The following is a 21,581-nucleotide window of genomic DNA, read 5'->3' on the forward strand; positions in this document are numbered from 1 at the left end:
TTTCTTTGTGGGGATGAAAACAAAGACATGACCCTATAACTGCAATGAGGCTGCGGGTCCTTTTTTTTTTTTTTTTTTTTTTTTAATGCAACCGACATATTTTGTATCGTTAGAAATCGAAAGGTATTCAGAAGCAACTGTCGTGAAAATCTGTAGCCGTGTATCGATCACAAAAAGCCAATTTGGAAGGTAAAAAAAATGGGCCTTGTTTTCACTGCTGCTCAATAGAAACACAAGTGCAACTGCTGTGGAACAGTTGATGCCTAAAACCCCGTTTGAACCCTTTTTCCACATTCGCCTTTTTAAACCTCTCTCCCGAAGGCCCTGCTGTCTGAAAATATAAAAATGGTGTGCCTGGTTGTGCAGCGACATCTTTTTTCTTGTCTTTTTTTAAATTCTAGATTTCAGTTTCACAACAGTTGCAAAACAGGACAGTGAAAACTCCGCCACTGAGTAGACCACTTCACATGCTTTATTTCAGCACCCAAAATAATTAAAAACATCTTGAATTATTATACATGTACAAAATAAGTACAGAATCTCTCTTTTCAACCATGAAAGTGGGTCTGCTTCAAATTCTTTTTTAAGAAACCCTTCGCGAAAAAGACATCAACAAACAACATAAACAACAGGGTGGGAGAAGTGTGCTGTTTTTTTTTTTTAGTGAAGAGGAGTTTTTCCACAGGGGCAAACAGACATAAAGATGAACACACGGGCAGGGACATGATATTGAACCAGTCACTTGCTTTACAATGACATGATTGCATGCATTACATCTGCAGTGATCAATTTTTTTTTTTTTAAGAGGACGGTTCGGTTCTTATCAAGCCAGCACTTAAGAAGAAAACAATTGCACTGCATAGACAACAAGACAATGAGTCAATTTAGTAGCACCAAAAGTTCTGCAGGCATTAGTGGCAATAATTACAGTATGACAGTGAGAGTTTCACCATCAAACACCAAGAACTGGACCTTGAATTGGTTATAGCACCTTTGAATGATTGTACCCCTCCCCCCCTCCCAATGGACTCGTGTTGTGTAAAATATACCCTTTTCATTGAAGAAAAAAAAAATGGCGGTGACTTCTTATGAGGTAGCCATCTACATATTGCAATGAAGGTGAGCTTCTCTGTTGTTTCGCTCTTCACGTTTTTGTGAGTAACTTTCACGCGGGTTTTTTTTTGTCATAATTGTATAACAAGGAGACACTTCACACTTTTTACAATTTATTTAACACCAGAAAAATGGTACATATCATTTGTTGTTTTCAATGTCCTTCCGCAGTGGCAGAAAAATAGTCACCTGTGTTTCATTGCTTGTGCGGATCTTTCTTTTCGTTTGTTTTGGGTTTTTTTTTCTCAATCTCCAGGGGGAAATTTTACACAAGAATATATCATTTTCTTGTTGCCAGTGGAAACAAAAGATTCTTTTTAAAGTGTCCTCGTGGTTGGTTTCGGTTGAAGTAGCAGTCCCAAAACTTTTCATGATTGGAATGAAACAAACATCGTCTTCAGTAGAGTGGTTTTAAGCATGTGGACCAATGGCAGCCGAATGAATGCATAGGAAAAAGGATTTAGAGATGACTGCTAGAAAAAAAACAACAACGTCATGTCCATGTTTCTTTCTTTTTTACAAGAAGCAGACTGGGCCAACTTCAACGCCAAATTCCTGATCAGGTGCACCAACATCCATAGGAGCAATGTCAATGATTGGCAGGCGGGATGTTTTTGATGTCTTGTAGTCGATGACTGTCTTGCCCCATGAGCCAGTGTGTGACTGCAAAGAGAATGAAAAAGAGGGTCAGAAAAAGTCTTTCCACACATAAAGCGGGTTATTCACGCTGAATCAAAGTAGCTAAAATCAAACGTACTGTGCAGCCATCCTCGCTGACGCTGTATGTAAAGCGGTTGTTGCCCTCGGCTCTGATCTCGACGTCGTTGGAGCCGAGGAGGTGCAGGGCCTTCTTCAGGTTGCCGGAGGAAGAGTCCATGTAGGCAATGCTGTTCTTGCAGTGGTATGTGACGTTCTGAGAGGCCTGGTTGGACATCAGGCGCATGAAAGACATCTGGATGCTGACATCCTCGGGATCAGCTCCATCGGTGCCATACTGGAACTGTAAGGTAGAGAGGAGCGAGGGGTGCGGGGGGTTATTTTCACTGAATCTCTCCAGGACGATTTTTGCGACTGCAGGGAACATTTGGATTCTCACCTGGTGTCCGCCGGTCATGGACTCGCTGAACCAGACGTGCTTCTTCTCTTTGATGTTCTTGCTGAGGTACCAGTTCTTCATGGGGATGATGGTCTCGCTGGGGTAGATGCAAGTCTCACCAGTCTCCATGTTGCAGTGGACCTTGATGGCGTCCAGAGGAGAGCCCTGGTTGGGATCCACCCAGTATGTGCCTGTAAAAGAGGGACAGAACTCAGTTGTGACCTCGTTGTCATGAAATTGAAGGCTGACTTCAGGTGTCGATCTGCACTCACCGCTCTTCCACTCGGGGTGGCACATCCTCAGGTCACGGCACATGCGGGCGGGGCTCTTCTGGGTACCATCAGGGCTGCGGATCTTCTCAATCTTCTGAGTCAGGGTCTTGAGTGTGGTGTCGACCTCCATGTCGCGATCACGCATCACATTGGGGTCATCAGCACGGTAGTGGCCGCCACGGAAGGGATCGGGGGCCTTCTCCTGAATAGGCTGGCTGATGAAGTCGAATCCACCACCGGGAGGTCCAGGAGGACCAGGGGGTCCAGGAAGTCCAGGGGGACCCTAATAGAGAAAAGATGGGCTTTTGGTCACATTTGAAATGTCTGAAGGTGAAAGATGGAATAAGATTAAAAATGTCACTTACAGCAGGTCCCATCTCTCCATTGCGACCACGAGGTCCAGGGGGTCCAATAGGTCCAGGCAAACCGTTCATGCCATCCTTACCAGGAGAGCCATTAGATCCAGAAGGTCCCTGTGAAACAAGAGAATACCTCAGGTTGCTGTTGATCATTTCATAATATTGCTGACTTTCTAGAGTAGATTCATAACAGTGGTAACTTGGTGGAGAGCGACGTTTTGTGTTAAAAAACAAAAAACAAAGTGACAGTTTGCACTCACTCTGGGTCCAGCAGGTCCAGATGCACCAGCGGGTCCTCTCTCTCCAGAAGGTCCCTAGAGGCAGATGAAGGATTAAACCTCAAATTTAAAAAAAATCACGTTTGTGTAAAAACAATTTTATCATTTATCCAATGACGTTTTTGTGAAATCTGTACTCACAGCAGGTCCAGGCAGACCCTGCATGCCGCTGAATCCTCTGTGTCCCTTGTGGCCTCTATCTCCAGCCTCACCAGCCTCTCCTCTGTCTCCCTTAGCACCAGCAGGGCCCTAAACAAGAGAAACCATGGGTCAACCCACCATCTCAGGTGCACTCAAATATGATTGAATATGATAGATTATACAGAGTATAAGAGCTTACAGCAGCTCCACGAGCACCAGCAGGACCAGCAGGACCAGCGGGACCAGCAGGGCCCTGAAATGAAGGACATTCAGATCAAAGTGAAATCAGAAGTTTTTGTAAATTTTGTTGAATTTTTCTGCAGGATCAGAGATGATCAGGAGGGCGGGAGCTTACAGTCTCTCCACGGTCACCACTCTTGCCAGAGGGGCCAACAGCTCCAGGAGCACCAGGAGCACCAGGAGCTCCAGGGGGTCCAGCAACACCAGACTCACCACGGTCTCCCTAAAAGAAGTACACACCTGATAAGGCATTTTGGCTGCTAAAGGGTAATTAGGAACTTTCTGTTAAGGAAAAGTGGCCCAAAGATTCAACCGCACAGTGAAAGATATGAATTGGGGGGAGGGGGGTCAAGAATGGAATAAGAAGGTTACCTTGGCGCCAGCAGGTCCGTCGCGACCAGGGGCACCATCGTGACCTTGAGATCCCTGTGGAAGAGCAGCAAAGTGTTAAAAGATTCACTCCCAATTGAAGCCAAAATTTTATCCAGACTGTGTGCAGCCATTTTAAATGTTCAGATTCTGAAGTTTCACACCTCACGACCAGCCTCTCCGGGGGCACCAGACAGTCCAGGAGGTCCAGCAGGTCCAGGGGCACCACGCTCACCAACAGGTCCAACGGGTCCCTGCTTTCCAGGCTCACCCTGAGTACAAGCAAGAGGGATCAGTTATCTGAAAGCCCTGAGGAGAGCTTTAGGAAGAACATAGTGGTAGTAAAACTTGACTCACAGAAGGTCCAGGCAGACCACCGAAACCACGCTCTCCACGCTGTCCAGGGAGACCTACAACACCACGCTGTCCAGCAAGACCTGCAGGTCCGGGGATACCAGGGGCACCCTGCAGAGATGGGCACAGCATTCAGTTGAAAGGCACGAGAGAAGGAATCACATCAAGACCTCTAACAGCTAGGTACAATTTATACTCACAGGGGCACCATCAGCACCAGGAGCTCCCTTGGCTCCAGCAATTCCTTGGGCTCCAGGACCACCAGTCTCACCAGGGCGACCAGCAGGACCAGTCTCACCACGAGCTCCTCTGGCTCCATCTTTGCCAACAGGTCCACCAGGTCCAATGGGTCCACCAGGTCCCTGGAGACATTGAGTGAGGAGTCAGTCAAACTGATACTATGGCACCAAAGGCAATATTGTGTTTATGTGGAGGATGATGACACTTACAGCGGGGCCAGGGGGTCCAACTCTGCCGGCAGGTCCAGGGAAACCAGTAGCACCCTACATACATACAGAATTCAGTAAGAACCATCTTGCTGAAAGATGTAAAATGATTTTTAATAAAAGGAGAAGCACGTATCACAGCAGGTGCCATTATCATGTGATATGATTGGCTTCTTATGATCCGAGGAGGCGGAACTTGTCCTGTTTGCTATATGCTGGATTAAGTGCACCTTGAAAGATCAATAAAAAAAACCTAAAAGGCAATGGACAGCCAATCAAAATCAATTAACCTCTTAAGCACTGAGGGTGCCAGAGGTCATGTTCATTGTAAAAGACAAACCCAAAATAAATCAAGACCACCTCAGGCGACTTATCAGGTCCACCTGCATGAACTAAGACTCTCTGGATAGGTGAGACCCATAAGAATGTTCTCCCACTGAAATATCAGCGTCTCTCCATCAATCTCATGAAGTCACAACCCACCCCTACCAATCAGAGCTGTTATCTCAGATGTTCCTGGTTTATTAAGTCCTACACATTCACCTGCACCCCAAGAGATTCAAGTAGACCCCGAGAGATTCATCTAGACCCCGGGAGATTCATCAAGACCACAGGAGATTCTTCTCGCACCAAGAGATTCATCTAGACCTCAGGAGATTCATCTAGTACCAGGAGATTCTTCTAGTACCAAGAGATTCATCTAGACCCCAGGAGATTCATCTAGACCCCGGGAGATTCATCCAGACCACAGGAGATTCTTCTAGTAACAAGAGATTCATCTAGAACCCAGGAAATTCAGCTGGACCCCAGGAGATTCATCTAGACCCCAGGAGATTCATTGAGTACCAGGAGATTCATCTAGACCCCAGGAGATTTATCAAGTACCAGGAGATTCCTTGAGTATCAGGAGATTTATCTAGACCCTGGGAGATTCATCTAGACCCTGGGAGATTCATCAAGTACCGGGAGATTCATCGAGTATCAGGAGAATCATCCAGACCCTGGGAGATTCAATCACGGACAGTGCTACAGCATGGTTCAGGGTCTGATTACCAAAACTTCCTGTGTAGTCTGATCATGGCACATGCAGCTATTAGAGTTCACCACAACTTTCTATCATGAAACGTCTACAGATTTGGCATAAAAGAAAACTATTATGGATCATTCTGTCTTGATATGAATGAAGTGTACATGTCATCTACTTACAAATAATTTTTCCACTAATGATCACAAGTTGATGGGATACTTACAGGAGCTCCAGCACCACCACGAGCACCTTTGGCTCCAGTAGGACCAGCAGGTCCCTGTTGACACAAACATTTGAAAGTGAGAGAGGATATGACTCATCGGACAATTTCCAAATGGCATCGATGGTTAAATTTTCCACGGTGCAGGTTATAAGTCTGATATAGAGTCACACCTGAGGACCAGCAGCTCCGACAGGTCCGCCGGGACCAGGAGCACCAACATCTCCCTTGGGTCCAGTTTCACCACTCTCTCCCTTAGCACCAGGCTGACCATCAGCACCCTGAGGATGAAAGTCAAGAGGAGCCATCAGCACATGCATCCTGGGATTCACATCAATCTCTTCTAATTTGGATATAAAAAAGCGAGGTTCTTACAGGGGGTCCAGCAAAGCCAGCAGGTCCAGCGGGACCAGTCTCTCCACGCTCACCCTGTTGGAGGGAAACAAGTTTTTACCAAAGATTCCAATTGGCTCACAACACACTTGTTTTGTCTAGTTCTTAATCAGGCATGTGTTTAAAAAAGAACTTACAGGGGCACCACGGGGTCCAGTGGGTCCAGCAACTCCAACAGGGCCAGGCTCACCCTAGAACCGGCAGATGAGAGAACAAGTTGGTTCTCAACACTTTCTTTCAAACAAATGCTATCATGTTTTTGTGCTAACCAGAGGACCAGGTTTATGACTTCTACAAATTGTGTTGTGAAATGTCACATATTCATAGATTTAAAAAAAACAAAACAAAAAACAACCAAAATTGTCTCACCTTCTCACCCTGAGCACCAGGAGGTCCAGGTACTCCAATAGCACCAGTCAGACCACGAGCACCATCTTTGCCAGCGGCACCATCACCTCCCTTGGCGCCACCATCACCCTGAGAAAATGGGAAACTCAATTAGACCTAAGGAAAAAAAACCTTACAAAAATAGTTCAAGTCCAGTAAAAAGTTTACTTCTCTGCCTCTGAAGCAGGTAGAAACAGGAAATAAAAACAAATTCAAGCTTAGACTGTTGTGTTTCATGTAAAATGACTCACATTTGCTCTCGCGATCATTGATTATTGTCAAAAAATCAATAAACAACACCTACACTGACACAGCATCAGGCCTCATAAGGAAGAAGAATATTCAGTCAGTTTCTATGGATGTGGTTTCAGTCCTTGCTAACCTTTAACATTACAAAACGACTTCTTCCTTGGCAACTATCTTTTTTTTAGCAACAATCATGTTCTTCCTCATCCATCCCACTCTCTCCTCACACGTAGCGTGACACCTAACACGATGCACTGTCAGTGCCGCAGTCTTAAAAGTTGTTCGATGGAGCAAAAGAGACAAAATCGACACTTACTCTCTCTCCCTTGACACCAGGCAGACCGGCAGCGCCACGCTCACCGGGCATTCCCTGCATACCGGGGGAACCAGCGGCACCAGTGGCACCACCAGCACCAGGCTCTCCCTGCACACAAACACAGATATGTTCAAGTTATAATCCCATATAACCTGCAAGGGAATGACCAACAGTGTTTTATATAATCGTCAGGAAACAATAAGGACGGATGCATGTGTTTGCATACACAAGTGATGATTTTATATCTATTAAAAAAAAACAGGGGAATCATGTTCCTCTATACATTCCTTTAATATAAAAACACTGTACATCTATTTTATTCAATTTATTAAATAATTAATGATGTAAAAATTGAATGAAAATAATTCTAATCCAAACTTTTTTTGGTATCACATTAGGCACTTTTGAGCTGCATTTTCAGGAAACGTTACTAATGAATTCATATTGAAATTAACTGATTAGTTGTTTACTTAAAATTCATAAAAAATTAACCTCTAGAATAAAGTTACTGATCATGTTGTTTTCCCCCTGTTGTTTTTTATGTTAATTTTTTCAAAATAAACTTTGGAATATTATTTGGGAGCCAAACCCACACGACACAAAAATCAATCAATCAATCTTGGGACTGTGCTCAAAAGCATTCATTTAAAATAATAATTTTACCAAATGGAAAGTGTCGTTTTGTGTGCTCTGAGACTGTATTACATAGTTTGTGGTGTAATTCCATGATCTGTTTAATCCCAACAAGTCAGATGGGACTGTGAGAGGAGTGACACATCGTATGTGTCATTTCCCAGCATGCACCACACCATGGGGACAACATGGATGTCTCAGGATGTTCTTAGTCTCTGTCAGAGCGGAGCAGGCTCGACTTGATGCTGACATCTATCAAACAACCCTTGCAAGATGACTAATAGCTATCAGGCTTCACTTCCTGTCTGTAAGACTAAATGGAGGGTTAAATAATGTTCAAGGACAAAGCTGAACATAAGAAAAGCACATAAATGAGTCCCACTGTCTGTAGCTACCTGCTCTAAGCTATATTATGACAATTATTGTGATTTTATTTTGTTTTTTAATTATTGTGATTTTAATTTAATTTTTTTATTTTAAAGTGTTTTGAATGTTCTTTTCTCTTTGTTATAGAGCAATTTGAGCTGCAATCTTTGTAAATAAGGCACGATAAAAATATAGTTTATATTATTAATATTATCATTATTATTATGCAACAATCAGAATGACTTATTGAGTGTTCTTTGTAGGCCTGTGTAAATATTTTCTTGCCAAATGTATTTAATAGTCACTGAAAAACTGCTTTGACTGTCTTTAGCTCCCACTTTCTACAAGTGTAGCAAACCCTACCTTAGGTCCATCGTTACCAGCGGAGCCAGGAGAACCAGTGGATCCAGTTGGGCCAGCAAGACCAGGAGCACCACGCTCACCAGGGAAACCTCTGTCACCCTAGAAGAGAGGAAGAACACATCAGTCACCACCATTCGCTCCAGAGCACAGGTACCACTATGTATGCTGGAACTGGTTTGAGACACTCACTCTTGGTCCAGATGGGCCAGAAGGTCCGACCTCACCGGGAGCACCCTGAACACAACAGAAAGAGTTTGTCACTAATTTGTTGGCAACATGATCAATAAAACATATGAGAAAGAACACAGGTAAAACCTTGAAGTATCATGATACTGGTGTTTGTACGCGCTGTAACCCAGCTAGCTAACACTCCCCAAATATGGGCCGACATTACAAGTTCTAATGGTAGACTTGTGAGGCCTGAGATGTTCAGGCAGTAAATGACGTTTGGAGATTCGCCCTAACAAAACACACAGGTTCGAATGATCTGAATGTATGTTATTGAGAGTTTTATGCTCAAGAGAGCAAGGAAACACAATAAGAGGTGTATTTCAACTTAGACTTCTCTCATAGACTTCTCTATCTGCACTGCGGAGTCACAACAGGTTGGATTCATAACAAATCTACTCTTCAATTATCTGAATAATATCCATACTGGTGAAACTGGGTGCGTCCAAAGTGCAAAACCCTTTCTCTGCACTACCATCATTACCACAGGGTCTGTGTTACTTTGTTCAGTTTGACCTATATCTCATTCTCACCAACTGACTCCCATCACCCAGCCGGTGGACAGCCAATCAAATATTGATTTTCGATGCTTACAATTTGATTAAATATTCAAATCCGGACGATTCCACAGTAGTCCCTGTGACCCTTACCTGCTCACCAGGCTTGCCAGTCTCACCAGTAGCGCCCTGAGGTCCGGGAAGACCCTGCAAAGGCAGAAGAAGAAGCAGAACATTTAACAGGTGGAGTAATGACATACACCCAAAACATGTATAAACCAAAGAAATGACAGGGTTGAAGCTCCAGAGATGCTCTCAGAACTCACCTGGAATCCAGGAGGACCAGCAGGTCCCTGCTCTCCCTTCTCTCCAGCGGGTCCCTGAACAGGCCAGACCAAACAAAATGATCAGCCACCTCGACTGTGATGCCTTCATGGTCATTCTCAACAGTCAGCCAGAAAAACTACACTGGATATGATTCTGGATACATACAGCAACTCCGGAAGGTCCAGGAGCACCAGTGTCACCATCTTTGCCAGGAGCACCCTAGAAACACAACACAACACCCAACACAACCAGTGATTAACTGTCCTATAAGCTTTTATGTACATTCATTTTCATATTTTTAGAGGTAGAGTTTGATTTTTATACTTACAATAGAGCCAGTAGCACCAGCGGGACCTCTCTCACCAGGCTTTCCACCCTCACCCTGAAAACAGCACCATCATGTGATGAGCTACAAAACATCATGACTGCAGAGTTCTGACATCTTGAAGATGTGTTGTTGTTTTTTTGTGTGTGTGATTTTTTTAAATATTTGTGATGCAATTAACTCACAGCAACTCCCTTGGGTCCGGGGAATCCCATCACTCCAGGCTGTCCTCTTGGTCCAGCAGGTCCAGGAGGTCCAGGGCGTCCATCTGCTCCAGCAATACCCTAGCAATCATGGTAATCATCTAGTCATCCAATCATGAATGAACAGCTGAAGTTACTTGGTAAGAAAAGGAAGTATTAAAGAGCCGGTACTCACAGCAGGTCCAGCTTTGCCGTCAGCGCCAGTGCTACCAGGGCTACCAGTCATACCCTACAGAAAGAAGACCACATGTGAAGTAGCTGCTAGCTTCGGTGATGGTTCGTCAACACACAAAGAATTGAGTCACAGAACTCACCTTTGATCCAGGTGCACCAGGAGCACCAGAGCTTCCGCTCTCACCAGTAGATCCCTGAGCTCCCATAGGGCCAGGGGCACCACGCTCACCAGGGGCTCCCTGTCATAGGTGAGGAGAGAGAGGTAGAGACTTGTTGGACCTGTTCAAATGAGTCATCTGGTGATGGTGTGAGCTACATCTAACCCCCATGAACGCACCTTGCCACCAGCAGCTCCATCAGAACCAGGGAAACCGCGAGCACCAGGGGCACCCTAAAAAAACAACAACAAGCAGACACACCAACTGCATCACTATCTGAGGTGCAAATGGTTCCATCTCCAAGGGTGAATCCCCCCGGGACTCTAATGTACTGTAATTTACTCAATAAGTTTTCTGACGAGATATCTGATTGCTGCATCTTTGATGGATTTATTACTGTCACAATGCAAGGAATTCTGCTCAACATCGTGGCCCTGGAGTTATCTCAATCAAAGAGTTGTCATCAGTGTTGTAATCACAGAGACATACACGCTCTCCAGGGGGTCCACGGGGTCCAGCACCACCAGGCTCTCCACGGGGTCCTCTCTTGCCCTCCTCTCCAGATGGTCCAGGAAGTCCTTGAATTCCAGCGGGGCCCTGGAAAAGACAGACAGTCAATCCATGTAAGAGGCATACAGACTGGTAAACGATCAAAATTATGCCGCACGGTGACCATGAATCAGACTTACAGTCTCTCCCTTGGCACCAGGCTCTCCCTTAGAACCGGCATGACCGGGGTCACCCTATAGGCAGAAACACACACTTACATTGAGGCTGTCAAAAATTCCTGGTTGTGTATAACACAATTGCATGCAAACACCAAAAATGAAAAATGACATAATCCATCGTCTACTCACATTGTTACCCTTGGGACCAGGAGCACCAACAGCTCCCTGAGCTCCAGCGGGACCGCGAGCACCAGGGAAACCAGAAGCACCAGCAATACCAGCAGCACCCTATTGGATGGAAAGTTGGGGTGTTATAATATCTGGTGTTTATGATCAAGAGTTAAGTGTGATCAATGAGTGTGATACTTACAGGAGAACCCTTAGCACCAGGGGCACCATCAGATCCAGGGGCACCCTATAGGAAGAACACACATGTTCAGGTCAAGTCACGTTTTGTACTTTTCCTCGACAAAATGTGTAACTATGACAATCCCATAATTACTCACAGCGGCTCCAGCAGGGCCAGCAGGTCCGGGGTTACCAGGCTCACCACGGGCTCCCTGGGGTCCCTCAGATCCACGAGCACCCTGGAGTCCAGTCTCTCCCTGAGGAGGTCAAACAAGAGCAACTCAACCATCTGGAGCCTTGATATTGAGTGTTTTCACATACACCAGATTGTCTCCGGGGGCATTTTACCACGAAAGATTCAATAAGAAATTACAAATATGGATTATAAGTAAAACGCAGTATATATGAATTAATTCAGTATAATGTTTGTCCTTTTAGACCCGTGATCTCTCTGGCCCGTTGGTTGTGTCCCCTGTGGCTCAGCAAACACAACATCTGGATGCAAACATACATGTATTTGAATTTTTATCATCAAATAATGTATATGTTGTGATTTCTTCATATCTTTCCTTCCTGTTTTTTTCCCTTTTAGAAGAGGGTAGTTTACCCTTCCTCACTTCACCCGAAGACAGAGGGTGTTTTACCCCACCCCCCACCCCCCACATTTTACTGTCAAGCTGCATAAATAAAAATTTTACTCTAATTTCATATTTTTTCTTCACACTATTATTGCAGGTTAAAACTGTTTAATTCTTGTCTGGTCGTAGTTGAACAGTCGCAGCAGGGCGGTGCAGAAGAAGTTACTAGGCAACACTCAATGATGCCATCTAGTGGCTCATTTGGGTTAAATACTATACCCTTTGGCTGAATATGAAGTTTTCTGTTTTGCAGCCTATCCCACTAATGTAATCAGATCAATAATCATCTGGAGCTAAAATGTAAATTTCAACACCAGTGAACGGGGAGATGATGGGAGAGCTGGACAACAAAGGGGATGACCCTTATTCTAAGAGTTAAGTTACTGGCTTTTATTGTACACTGTGAAATAGTGCAACATGTCATTTGTCAGGTTATAAAATTTAAGGAGAATCCAACAAACGTGTCCTGTCCGCGTATCCAACAAAAGCTTCACGATTTAAGGCTCTTATTTTGGAATTTTCTTATTTGTCCTCCTAACCAAAAGAGCAACCTCATCACAGTTGTTCTAACTTCTCACCTCAAAATTTAAAAAAAAAAAAAATAAATAATGGTATGACTTACCTTCACTCCAGCACCACCGGGGAATCCAGGGGGACCAGCGGGTCCGGTAGGTCCCTAAAAGAATAAAGATACAAGACATCAACAGACAAATAGAATAAAAGGCATCACGGAACGCTGTTTACACACACATTGTGCTGTATAACGACAAGTCATGATGTTTTCTGTGCTATCATTTTATAAAATAATACTTACAGGGGGTCCAGCAGGTCCACCGTTGCCGTCATTACCACGAGCGCCCTACAGAAAATGAGAGCAAGAAATAACAGTGAAAAATAGTTTGAATCAAAGAATCTGAAATGATATCAGCTGCTGCAATCACGTCTCTGAATAGGCAGAAACAAGTGTGTTGTTACTTGGCAGTAACAAGTTTCTTACAGCAGGTCCGGGAGCGCCAGGGCGGCCTCTCTCACCAGGAAGACCACGAGCACCCTGAGGGAGACGTAAAGGGAGGTGCTTTTAGCATGAGATTGTCAGGGACTTTATATCATATGCACTGTATGTAAAAGAAAAGGTCGTCAGCGTATAAACAGCATTCATGTGACGTACAAGTCAACAAATGGATGGAGAGAGAAACCTACCATGGCACCAGGGATACCGTTCTCACCAGGGGCACCGGGCTCTCCCTAGGGACAGAAGGAAGGATTAGCAGATGTTCTCTAGGATGGGTTATTTCAGTTTGAAACATCAGTCTAGTCAAGAAAACTTTACGTCCTGCTATCGTACCTTAGGTCCAGCAGGTCCGGCATCTCCCTTAGCTCCATCCAAACCGCTGAAACCCTGCAGATTAAATCAGCAGATTTACGTCAAGATGCTGCTCATAAAAAAAAAAAAAAGCAAAATGTAGCAAATCCGTGCTTCCAAAAACTCACTCTGTGTCCCTTGATGCCGGGAAGTCCGGGAGTTCCGGGGAATCCACGAGCACCCTGGAGAAGAAGATGAAAATGTTGTGTTATAAGTTCATAACTATGCAAGTTCTGCTAATGAATTAGCAAAGCATGACAGGGCAAAACTGATAATGAAATGACTAAAACAGACAGGTAATTTGATGTGGAATATGTTCATCCATCCCCCTTGATGGGTTTCACTCACCTGAGGGCCAGCGGCTCCACGCTCACCAGGGCGTCCAGGTTTGCCGGGCTCACCCTATTGTAGGGACACAAAGAACAGGTTAGCGTTAGCCGTTGATGTCATTCAGACAAGTGACACAATCAAGGCTAAGAATCATTAGCTTTGGAATTATTAGAAGCTACGTCTTTGTGAATACAACCTCCTGATCAGTAATTCACTTACATCATCTCCATTCTTTCCAGGGGGGCCAGCAGGACCACGAGAGCCCATGGGACCCTAAAAACATTAAAAAAAAAAAAATCTCTCAATAAGTCAGTCTGTAAACATGAGATCGTTATGCAGGTTGCTGTGTGTCTGTGTGTGAGGATGAGAAGGCGGTGACAATAAGTGGTGTGTGCAGATGTGTGTCAGTGGGTCAGTGACTTCAACAGGAAGTGACACACAGAGAACAGGAAGTCAAGCACTTGGAGGTAATAGCAGGATGAATTTAGAGCATTTTTTTTAAAAAAGTGTAGTCATGTAGATCAGAGTTTGTAAGAGATACATGAAAGAAATAAAAACATTTCACAGAAACTCATCACCGTGAAACCAAGAGAGACGGTTGTTTAGAAGAATATTTGATGTACTCACACTAGCTCCGGGCTCACCAGGCTCACCAGGGGGACCAGTAAAACCCTGAGGACCCTGAAGGACGACAAGACCAACAGATTAAAACATGAACATCTATGACGTTTTACACACACACTGAAATAAAAAGTGAGTATGACAGAAATGGAACTGTTGTATAACTGAGAAATGAATACTTACGGCGGAGCCAGAGGGTCCAGGAGGACCACGAGGACCCATAGGACCCTGTTGATAAAGATGAAAAAAAGAAGCTGTTAGATCCTGTTTATCTGTAACATGAGACCGCAAACCATAAACTAAGGAGTACTATCAGTTAGCGTTAGCTATGATTTCATACAAATACAAAAAGGACTTTTTGAGTGTTTAGTGGTGAAGCCTTGATACCATTGGGCCAGGGAGAGGTGGGCCGCTGGATTTGGAGTGGTCGACGTAGCTCATTTGAGGAGAGAAGTTCTGTCAGGGAGGAATATGAAGCGTTAGTCTGGCAACATCTGGAGCAATGTATCAGTCCCACTCAGAGTCTAACACTTTCAAAAGTTAGAAACATATGATGGAAGAATCGTGTGTCACTTAAGGTCACTGGTCACACTGAAACACCAGACCAGGCCCCGCCATTAAATAATCATTAGCTCCCTAGCTCACTCGTGACCTTTCACCTCAGCTGTGTGTAAAATGGAGGATCAGTGACAGAAGTCACTGACCACAGCAGAAATGAGGGTGAGCTTCTAGATGCAACAAATACAGATTTGATCTCAGTTGTAAACACAATCCAGTCATAGAAAGAACTTGTTCCGACATGGGGATACGTACTCCGCCAAGGCCAGGGGGGCCAGGGGGGCCAGCGGGGCCAGCGGGGCCAGGCTGTCCAGGGATTCCATCATTGCCAGGAGGACCAGGGGGACCCTATAAAAATGGCACACGGACATGATGGATTAGCTGAAAAATAATGCAATTTACTTCCACTGAGTTAGTATTTAGAAGTATAACTACGGGTACAACCATGTCAGATTAGATCCCATTTCTTTAAAGCTACAGTCTCTGAGAACTCTTGTATGATCTCGTTACTTGTGCGTTTAAACAAAAAGAAAAAAAAACATCTGCAAGATCTCTCCCAGTTAAGAGCTAAATGACGACTTTGTTGTTCGCTGCTACGTCCGAGTTACTCTACGTCTGCAAACAGATTCACGATGGGTGACCTTTTAATGATCTGGTGACCTTTTGACCTAATTATCAAAGGTCATTGCCACAGTGACATCATAGCGGCTTCGCTAGAATGGCAAGGCAAAGCTAGGGCGTGTACATTTCAGCCTGTATGTGTCCAGCGCATTATAATACAATGACAAATTCTGAAACTTTGGAGGGACCTCAAGAAAACACACGTCATCAATTTGAGGAAATGAGGCCAAGATGCTTGAGTTGTACCAGCTAGCAACACAACAAACGGGGGGATGCTGACGTATGCATCCTAGAAAACAATCATACATTCCACTTATCTGTCAAAACAAAGACAAACCTCTCCCACAAAGTCAGGTGGGGTGCAATTATAATTCATATTAAAAGCAAGAGTGAACCTACCGGGTCTCCCTTGGGGCCAGGCGCTCCTGGAGTAGGCTATAAACAGACAGAAGAGAGAGTTAGGCTACACTGTAAAGTTTGATCCGTCACATAAAAATAAGCTGCATCCCCAGGATAAAGTGCCAACATCTCCACTGAAAGGCTTTGTGAAGTTCAGTTCTGCTTCCCACGCATGCACATGAATTTAAGACCCGAATATCAAGTTAAACAAAGTAAAAAGGGCTAAATACCTCAGGCTCGTCAATCCCAGGCTCTTTAACAAAAGCAGAAGAGAAGGAGAAGTATGTCAAAACCTCTTTAAGACACCAACCATCACTGTACACACAATTATGCATGAGCCACAAGCAGGCCAAGCTGCAGACTCTATGAATGACTGCACCAAGCGCGTGAAACTACCCAGTCAGTTCTGCAGTGGAAAGTAAATGCTATAAATGTTGCTTTTGAAGACATGCGACACGTGTGCGCCATTTTGCACTGTTGGGAAGTTACATATTCACTGGTGGACTGCGCCAAAGAGTGGTTATAATCCATTTTATGTATATTGGAGAGAGGGGGGGAAAAAAAAAAAACTCAACAAAAGGTAAATCCAAAAGTGATTCTTTTCTGAGTGAAAATCCTCTGGTAAGCAAGCAGGCAGGCAGGCTTAGGGCCTGGGGTCCGATTTGTGGCCAGAAAGCCATAGATGAGGCACAAGGTGGCGCCACAAAGCTATCTGAACCGCAGAAATGGTGAGGAGGACCAAGGTGAAAATACCATCGGGGCAGATGGGGCAGCACTCTCCGTCTGGGATGATGGGATCGGCGCACTCGGAGGTGTCCTCGCAGATCACCTCGTCGCACATGACGGTTCCGCTGTCGCAGACACAGATCTGGCAGGGTTCTGGTTTCCATACATCCTTGTCGTTGTACAACTGTCCATCTAATGTGCAGCTGCCAGATGTGCCTGAGAGGACAAGAACATGAAGAGCTTGAGCATAATAGTAAAATAAACATGAGAAAGACAGTGAATAACCACATCAAGGCTATATGATGGTTTAAAATAAGGTTTGTACCGCTGCAGCAGGGCCCACAAGAAGGCCTACACCTGACAGTGGACATGCAGAACACAATACTCAGCAAAATACTCACTTATCTTTACCCCTTCTACTTTATTTACTGGTATTCCTGACAGGGTATCAGTCAGAGCTGGTTTGTGGCCCACCACATAACCTTTTGTGGTGGTTCAAAGTTCCCCTGCAGCAGCCTTTTGGATCTGCAGTCTGAAGGTGCGACAGCCACCGTAATCAAGACTCAGAGCAGCCAGGATGTGTTTGACCGATGATCTGATGAAGGGACTGGATGTTTTTCAAGTGTGACATTACAGCTCGAAAACAAGAGTTGCTCGTTTTCAGCCTTGGGACAGAAACCGAGGTCATTTTGCGCAGAAGAAGCAAAAGCAGAACGAGAGGCTTTCTAACTCTCTCTGCCAAAGGTGGTTTGAGGTACTAAGCAGAAAGAAAAAGAGTGGAAAATGACACAGGGCCAAGCAGGCTGGTGGTTGAGTGTATGGGCCTTGAGGTGGGATGAAGGGGCATCCTAGACTGGGAGCTGCTTCCGGTGTTGGCCACTGCGCGGCGCTGTTAGCTAGAAAACGGAGCTCTGCGGCGCCGCCTGCTGCTGCGTGCTGATTAATTGATGTCTAGACTATTTCACTGACGACGTCAGACTTTTTTCCATCGTCTTTTTCTCTCAGTTAACTTGCAGCAGTTTAGTACCGAGATGAAAAGTGGCTTAGAAATGTTGCTTATCTGACTGTCTCACTGTCATGAGGCCTTTTATTTTTTTGGCAAAACTTTTAACTTTATGGCTGCAAGGGGGAGGGGGGGGGGGTCTCCTCTTCATTGCGCTTTAATCCAGAACAAACTGCTTTGCACATTTTCGAGCTGAATCAATTTTAAAATCCACTTCGTCACAGAGTTGTGGGGTTTAAACCTGACGCCTTCCAGTCTAAACATTTCATCTTTTAAACTGAGCTACGTGCTTCTGCGCTCTTAGAACCTAAAGTTCTGAGGCTCTGCGCATCAGAGGTAGCACACCCTCAGGTTCTGCGCAAGACGCGCACTGAGCGTGTATCTGCACGTCAGCCAGAGCAGCGCGCGCGCGCGCGCACACACACACACACACACACACATACACACACACACACTAAAAAAAAAAAAAATCCAGTCTGTAAATCCCTATTCGCTTCCTCCAGATCCCCCAAAACCATCAACAACATTCCCCCATCACTGGAGTCAGGATATCCCAGTTCAAGCACAGCATCCTCGCGGGCTGTCCACTTCCTGAGGGTCCCACAACAAGTCAAATCAACGTTTGATCAAAGTGATACTTACTATCATCCTCGCCTTGACCTCTCGCCAACAGCACAGTTGCGCAGAGCAAAAGCGCTAACCGAATATCCACAAAGCTGAACATGTCTAAATATTAGACATGTAGATTCTTTGCGTCAAGGGGGGAATCCTTTTTTCTCCTCAGACACCTCTCATACACGGTAGGGTCCGGTCTGTGTGTAACTCCAATCCAGACCCTAGCAGAAACTCCCTACTGCCTAAACAAATGGGTTAGCTTGGCTTTTATATGCCTAAACTTTTTGGGGAGGTTCCTGCGCGCACCAGATAACTTGTACATGTTGAGGAGGCAGAGTCCCTCCTTCATCAGAGAGAGAGGGGGCCGTCTTAGAAAAAAAAACCAAAAAAAAAAACCCATGTCCAACAAGTTCACGTTTCAGCTCAAACGTGGATGATGAGGAGAGTCCTCATTTCTGCGCCGGCTCTCCAGACGCGTGGTGGCACCTCCACGGATCTCCATTCATGTGACTCCTCTTGAGAGGTCACTGACGGCTCCCACCTGATCTCATTTTTTTTTTTAATTTTATTTTTATTTATTTTTTGGATATTGGATCATTTGATTCACTGTAAAGGGAGAATTTGTCTTCTTATAGGATTTATACGCAATGATTATCTTGCTCTTAGATTTGGTTAAAAGAGGAGAGAACCACTGGATGTTGTACAGTTTACAGGAAGAGCCTTCAGCAATCCAAGGGAAGGTCTTTTAACTGTTTTGTTGATTAAATCACTCACTGTACAGACCCAACAGATATTTAAAACCTCCCTCTGAAGGGGTTCACACGTTTTCTACATGCAGGGTTCTTCTTCTTTTTTTTAACCAGTATATTTCCATGAGTTTTCCATGATTTTTCCGTGCTTTTTGGTGAAAATGTGTCATCTCTCTCTCTCTCTCACTCAAAAAAAAAAGACACACACTAAAAAAAAAAAGCCCAAGTTACCAGCACACACTTAACTCAAGTAAGACAACATAAAGCTGTTTTTTTTTCTAAAGTCAGTCACGTGATCCTAAAACGCAGGCATCTGTCGAGAACATTCTCAAAAACCTGTCACTTGTATTTATTTTTCAAACAATTTTCCAGGCCTGGAAAAAGCTCTTATTAAAATTCCCTGATAATCAGGATGAACCCTGCTCTTTCCCTAATATTATATATTATCTTCTTCTTTTCATCCTCAAGCAGAGCTTTTTTTTTTGGAAAACATGAAGTCAATATGCAAAATGCAGAATGAATATCCCCCCCCCCCCCACATGAAAGGCTCTTCCTCAACCATCGTGCAGTAAACCACAAGCAACCTGAACACACCATCATGTACAACCACCTGTGACTAAAATCCAGGTTTGTTGTTTTTTTTTTTCAAAAGAGGTGTGGCCATCCCGCGATGGGGATGATGATGATGATGATGATGATGGCAAGGAGGGGGAGAGGCAGCGAGGGAAGAGAAGAAGAGAGGGAGAAGAAAATCTGGCAGATCCACAAAGCAGTCTGGTTGCACTGTGGACACGTTGCAGCTTCTACAACTACAGCATGGCCCAGTTTGACCTTTCATTTACTCTCCCGTCTTTGACGCTTCCCCTCCTCTTCCTTTTCCACGTTCAGACCTCGTGAACCCGTTCTGTTGTCACCAGCTGGGAGCGGTGATGACTGGTAGACAGTTAGCCAACTAGCTAACTCGTTAGACTCCTGAAGTGGAATATCGCTTCTGTTGTTTTAGTCGAGCACTGAAGTGCGAGGGAGGTTTTTGTTTTTGTTTTTTTCCATTTCCAAAATACTCCAGGAGTATTGGGAGTTTCTAAAAATGAGACTTCGTCCTGTGATGAACAATCGAAAGTGTCATGAAATAAAACTGCTGATTCACAGATGAGTGTGTGTTATTTGGTGGGGCGGTGTGGCTCAGAGGTAGAGGCGCCGTCTAGCAACCGTAGTGTCGCCGGTTCGGTCCTCGCTTCCCCATGTCCATGGCCATGTCCAAGAGTTCTTGAGCAAAATACTGAGCCCCTAATTGCTCCTGATGGCCCTGTGACGGGCTGGGGACCCGTCCGGGGTGAACCCCGCCTCTCACCCGATGTCAGCTGGGATAGGCTCCGCCCCCTGTGATATAGAAAATGGACAGATGTTTGTGATTTGAGGAAAAATTGCAGCAATGAAGTCCTCTGCTTAAACATGTCATCATGACTGAAATGTGGCACCAACCACTGAAGTAGAGCTGCACAGGAAGTAGCACGAGGGCTGAGTATCGGCACCATCGTTTGGTACCAGTTCCAGGACCGGGGGATACTGGGGAAACTTCCATCCTCAAAGCATTTTAAGCTCCTTTCCGGCTCCTTGGAGTTTTCACACCCTCACCTCAGTTCAGAAATGCGACAATACAAACCAGTTTACCCAAATGTGGCTTTATTTAACTGATTTGTCCCCAAATTTAACGGGTTCTCTTACGGTCCAATTTACTCTCCGATTATGTTTTTTTAGGTTGCTGAAACTCGCTCTTTTAATTTTTGTGTAATCCACAAAATAGGCAAAGGTCTTAGAGGTTTACTCCTTAGGTATAGACAATTTGGGATCATTTGAAATTTAACGGCACTAAAGAAACTAGAGTGGCGCAATAAAAGTGTGGGAATTTGAGTCTGAGCTCTCGCTAGCATGAGAACGTCTATCCCAGCAGCCCTCGGGTGAGCGGTGGGGTTCCCCCTGGACAGGTCACCAGTCCATCAGGGCCAACACAGAGAGACAGACAACCATTGGCTCTCACAGTCACACCTACAGTCAATTTAGAGTCTGGATTAACCTGGTCCCCTCTTGATGTCTTTGGACTGTGGGAGGAAGCTGGAGTACCAGAGAGAACCCACGCAAGCACAGGGAGAACATGGAGACTCCACACAGAAAGATCCCGTGCTCCAGCCGGGGCTCGAACCCGGAACCTTCTTAATGTGAGGGGACAGTGCTGACCACTGCACCACCGTGCCGCTCCACTCTACTATATTATTTGGTTTAAATGTTGCTATCGAACAACATCTGCTATCTTGTGAGGCATTTCATTAAATCTATCGTTGCTTCCACACGCAGCAGCTTTACCTGCAGGGTTGGCGAGGGCACTTTTTTTTAACAATAAGACTTGAAAATGA

At 44.9% G+C, this 21,581-nt stretch overlaps 1 protein-coding gene across 1 annotated transcript; it reads right to left on the reverse strand.

Annotated features, from left to right (window-relative positions):
- Positions 1 to 450: 450 nt before the first annotated feature.
- Positions 451 to 18,674, reverse strand: col1a1b (collagen, type I, alpha 1b). Its single transcript, XM_086195281.1, has 51 exons — positions 18,449 to 18,674; positions 16,831 to 17,019; positions 16,308 to 16,330; positions 16,078 to 16,113; positions 15,313 to 15,405; positions 14,887 to 14,955; positions 14,683 to 14,727; positions 14,506 to 14,559; positions 14,098 to 14,151; positions 13,897 to 13,950; positions 13,677 to 13,730; positions 13,531 to 13,584; positions 13,386 to 13,430; positions 13,183 to 13,236; positions 13,000 to 13,044; positions 12,808 to 12,861; positions 11,706 to 11,804; positions 11,570 to 11,614; positions 11,389 to 11,487; positions 11,221 to 11,274; positions 11,021 to 11,128; positions 10,711 to 10,764; positions 10,514 to 10,612; positions 10,375 to 10,428; positions 10,182 to 10,280; positions 10,000 to 10,053; positions 9,837 to 9,890; positions 9,671 to 9,724; positions 9,498 to 9,551; positions 8,809 to 8,853; positions 8,620 to 8,718; positions 7,258 to 7,365; positions 6,678 to 6,785; positions 6,446 to 6,499; positions 6,291 to 6,344; positions 6,089 to 6,196; positions 5,919 to 5,972; positions 4,672 to 4,725; positions 4,423 to 4,584; positions 4,226 to 4,333; positions 4,033 to 4,140; positions 3,872 to 3,925; positions 3,615 to 3,722; positions 3,459 to 3,512; positions 3,260 to 3,367; positions 3,101 to 3,154; positions 2,847 to 2,954; positions 2,482 to 2,764; positions 2,210 to 2,400; positions 1,871 to 2,113; positions 451 to 1,776 (listed from the first exon to the last, which is right to left on the reverse strand). Exons 1-51 carry the CDS (start codon positions 18,528 to 18,530, stop codon positions 1,630 to 1,632), a joined length of 4,344 nt encoding a protein of 1,447 aa, XP_086051407.1. The 5' UTR covers positions 18,531 to 18,674; the 3' UTR covers positions 451 to 1,629.
- Between the last annotated feature and the right edge of the window lie 2,907 nt (positions 18,675 to 21,581).

This window comes from Aulostomus chinensis, chromosome 23, assembly GCF_037954235.1.
Source record: "Aulostomus chinensis isolate RoL2024-O1b breed Wild chromosome 23, RoL_Achi_v1.0, whole genome shotgun sequence".
Classification (NCBI taxonomy): Eukaryota; Metazoa; Chordata; class Actinopteri; order Syngnathiformes; family Aulostomidae; genus Aulostomus; species Aulostomus chinensis.

Coding starts and splice junctions, on each gene's coding strand:
- col1a1b (XM_086195281.1), bottom strand. CDS start 18,530: ATGTTCAGCTTTGTGGATATTCGGTTAGCGCTTTTGCTCTGCGCAACT. Junction 6,500..6,677: donor CTGGTGCTCAGGGTGAGAAG/GTGAGACAATTT, acceptor TGCCGGTTCTAG/GGTGAGCCTGGCCCTGTTGG. Junction 2,114..2,209: donor CCATGACCGGCGGACACCAG/GTGAGAATCCAA, acceptor TCTACCTTACAG/TTCCAGTATGGCACCGATGG.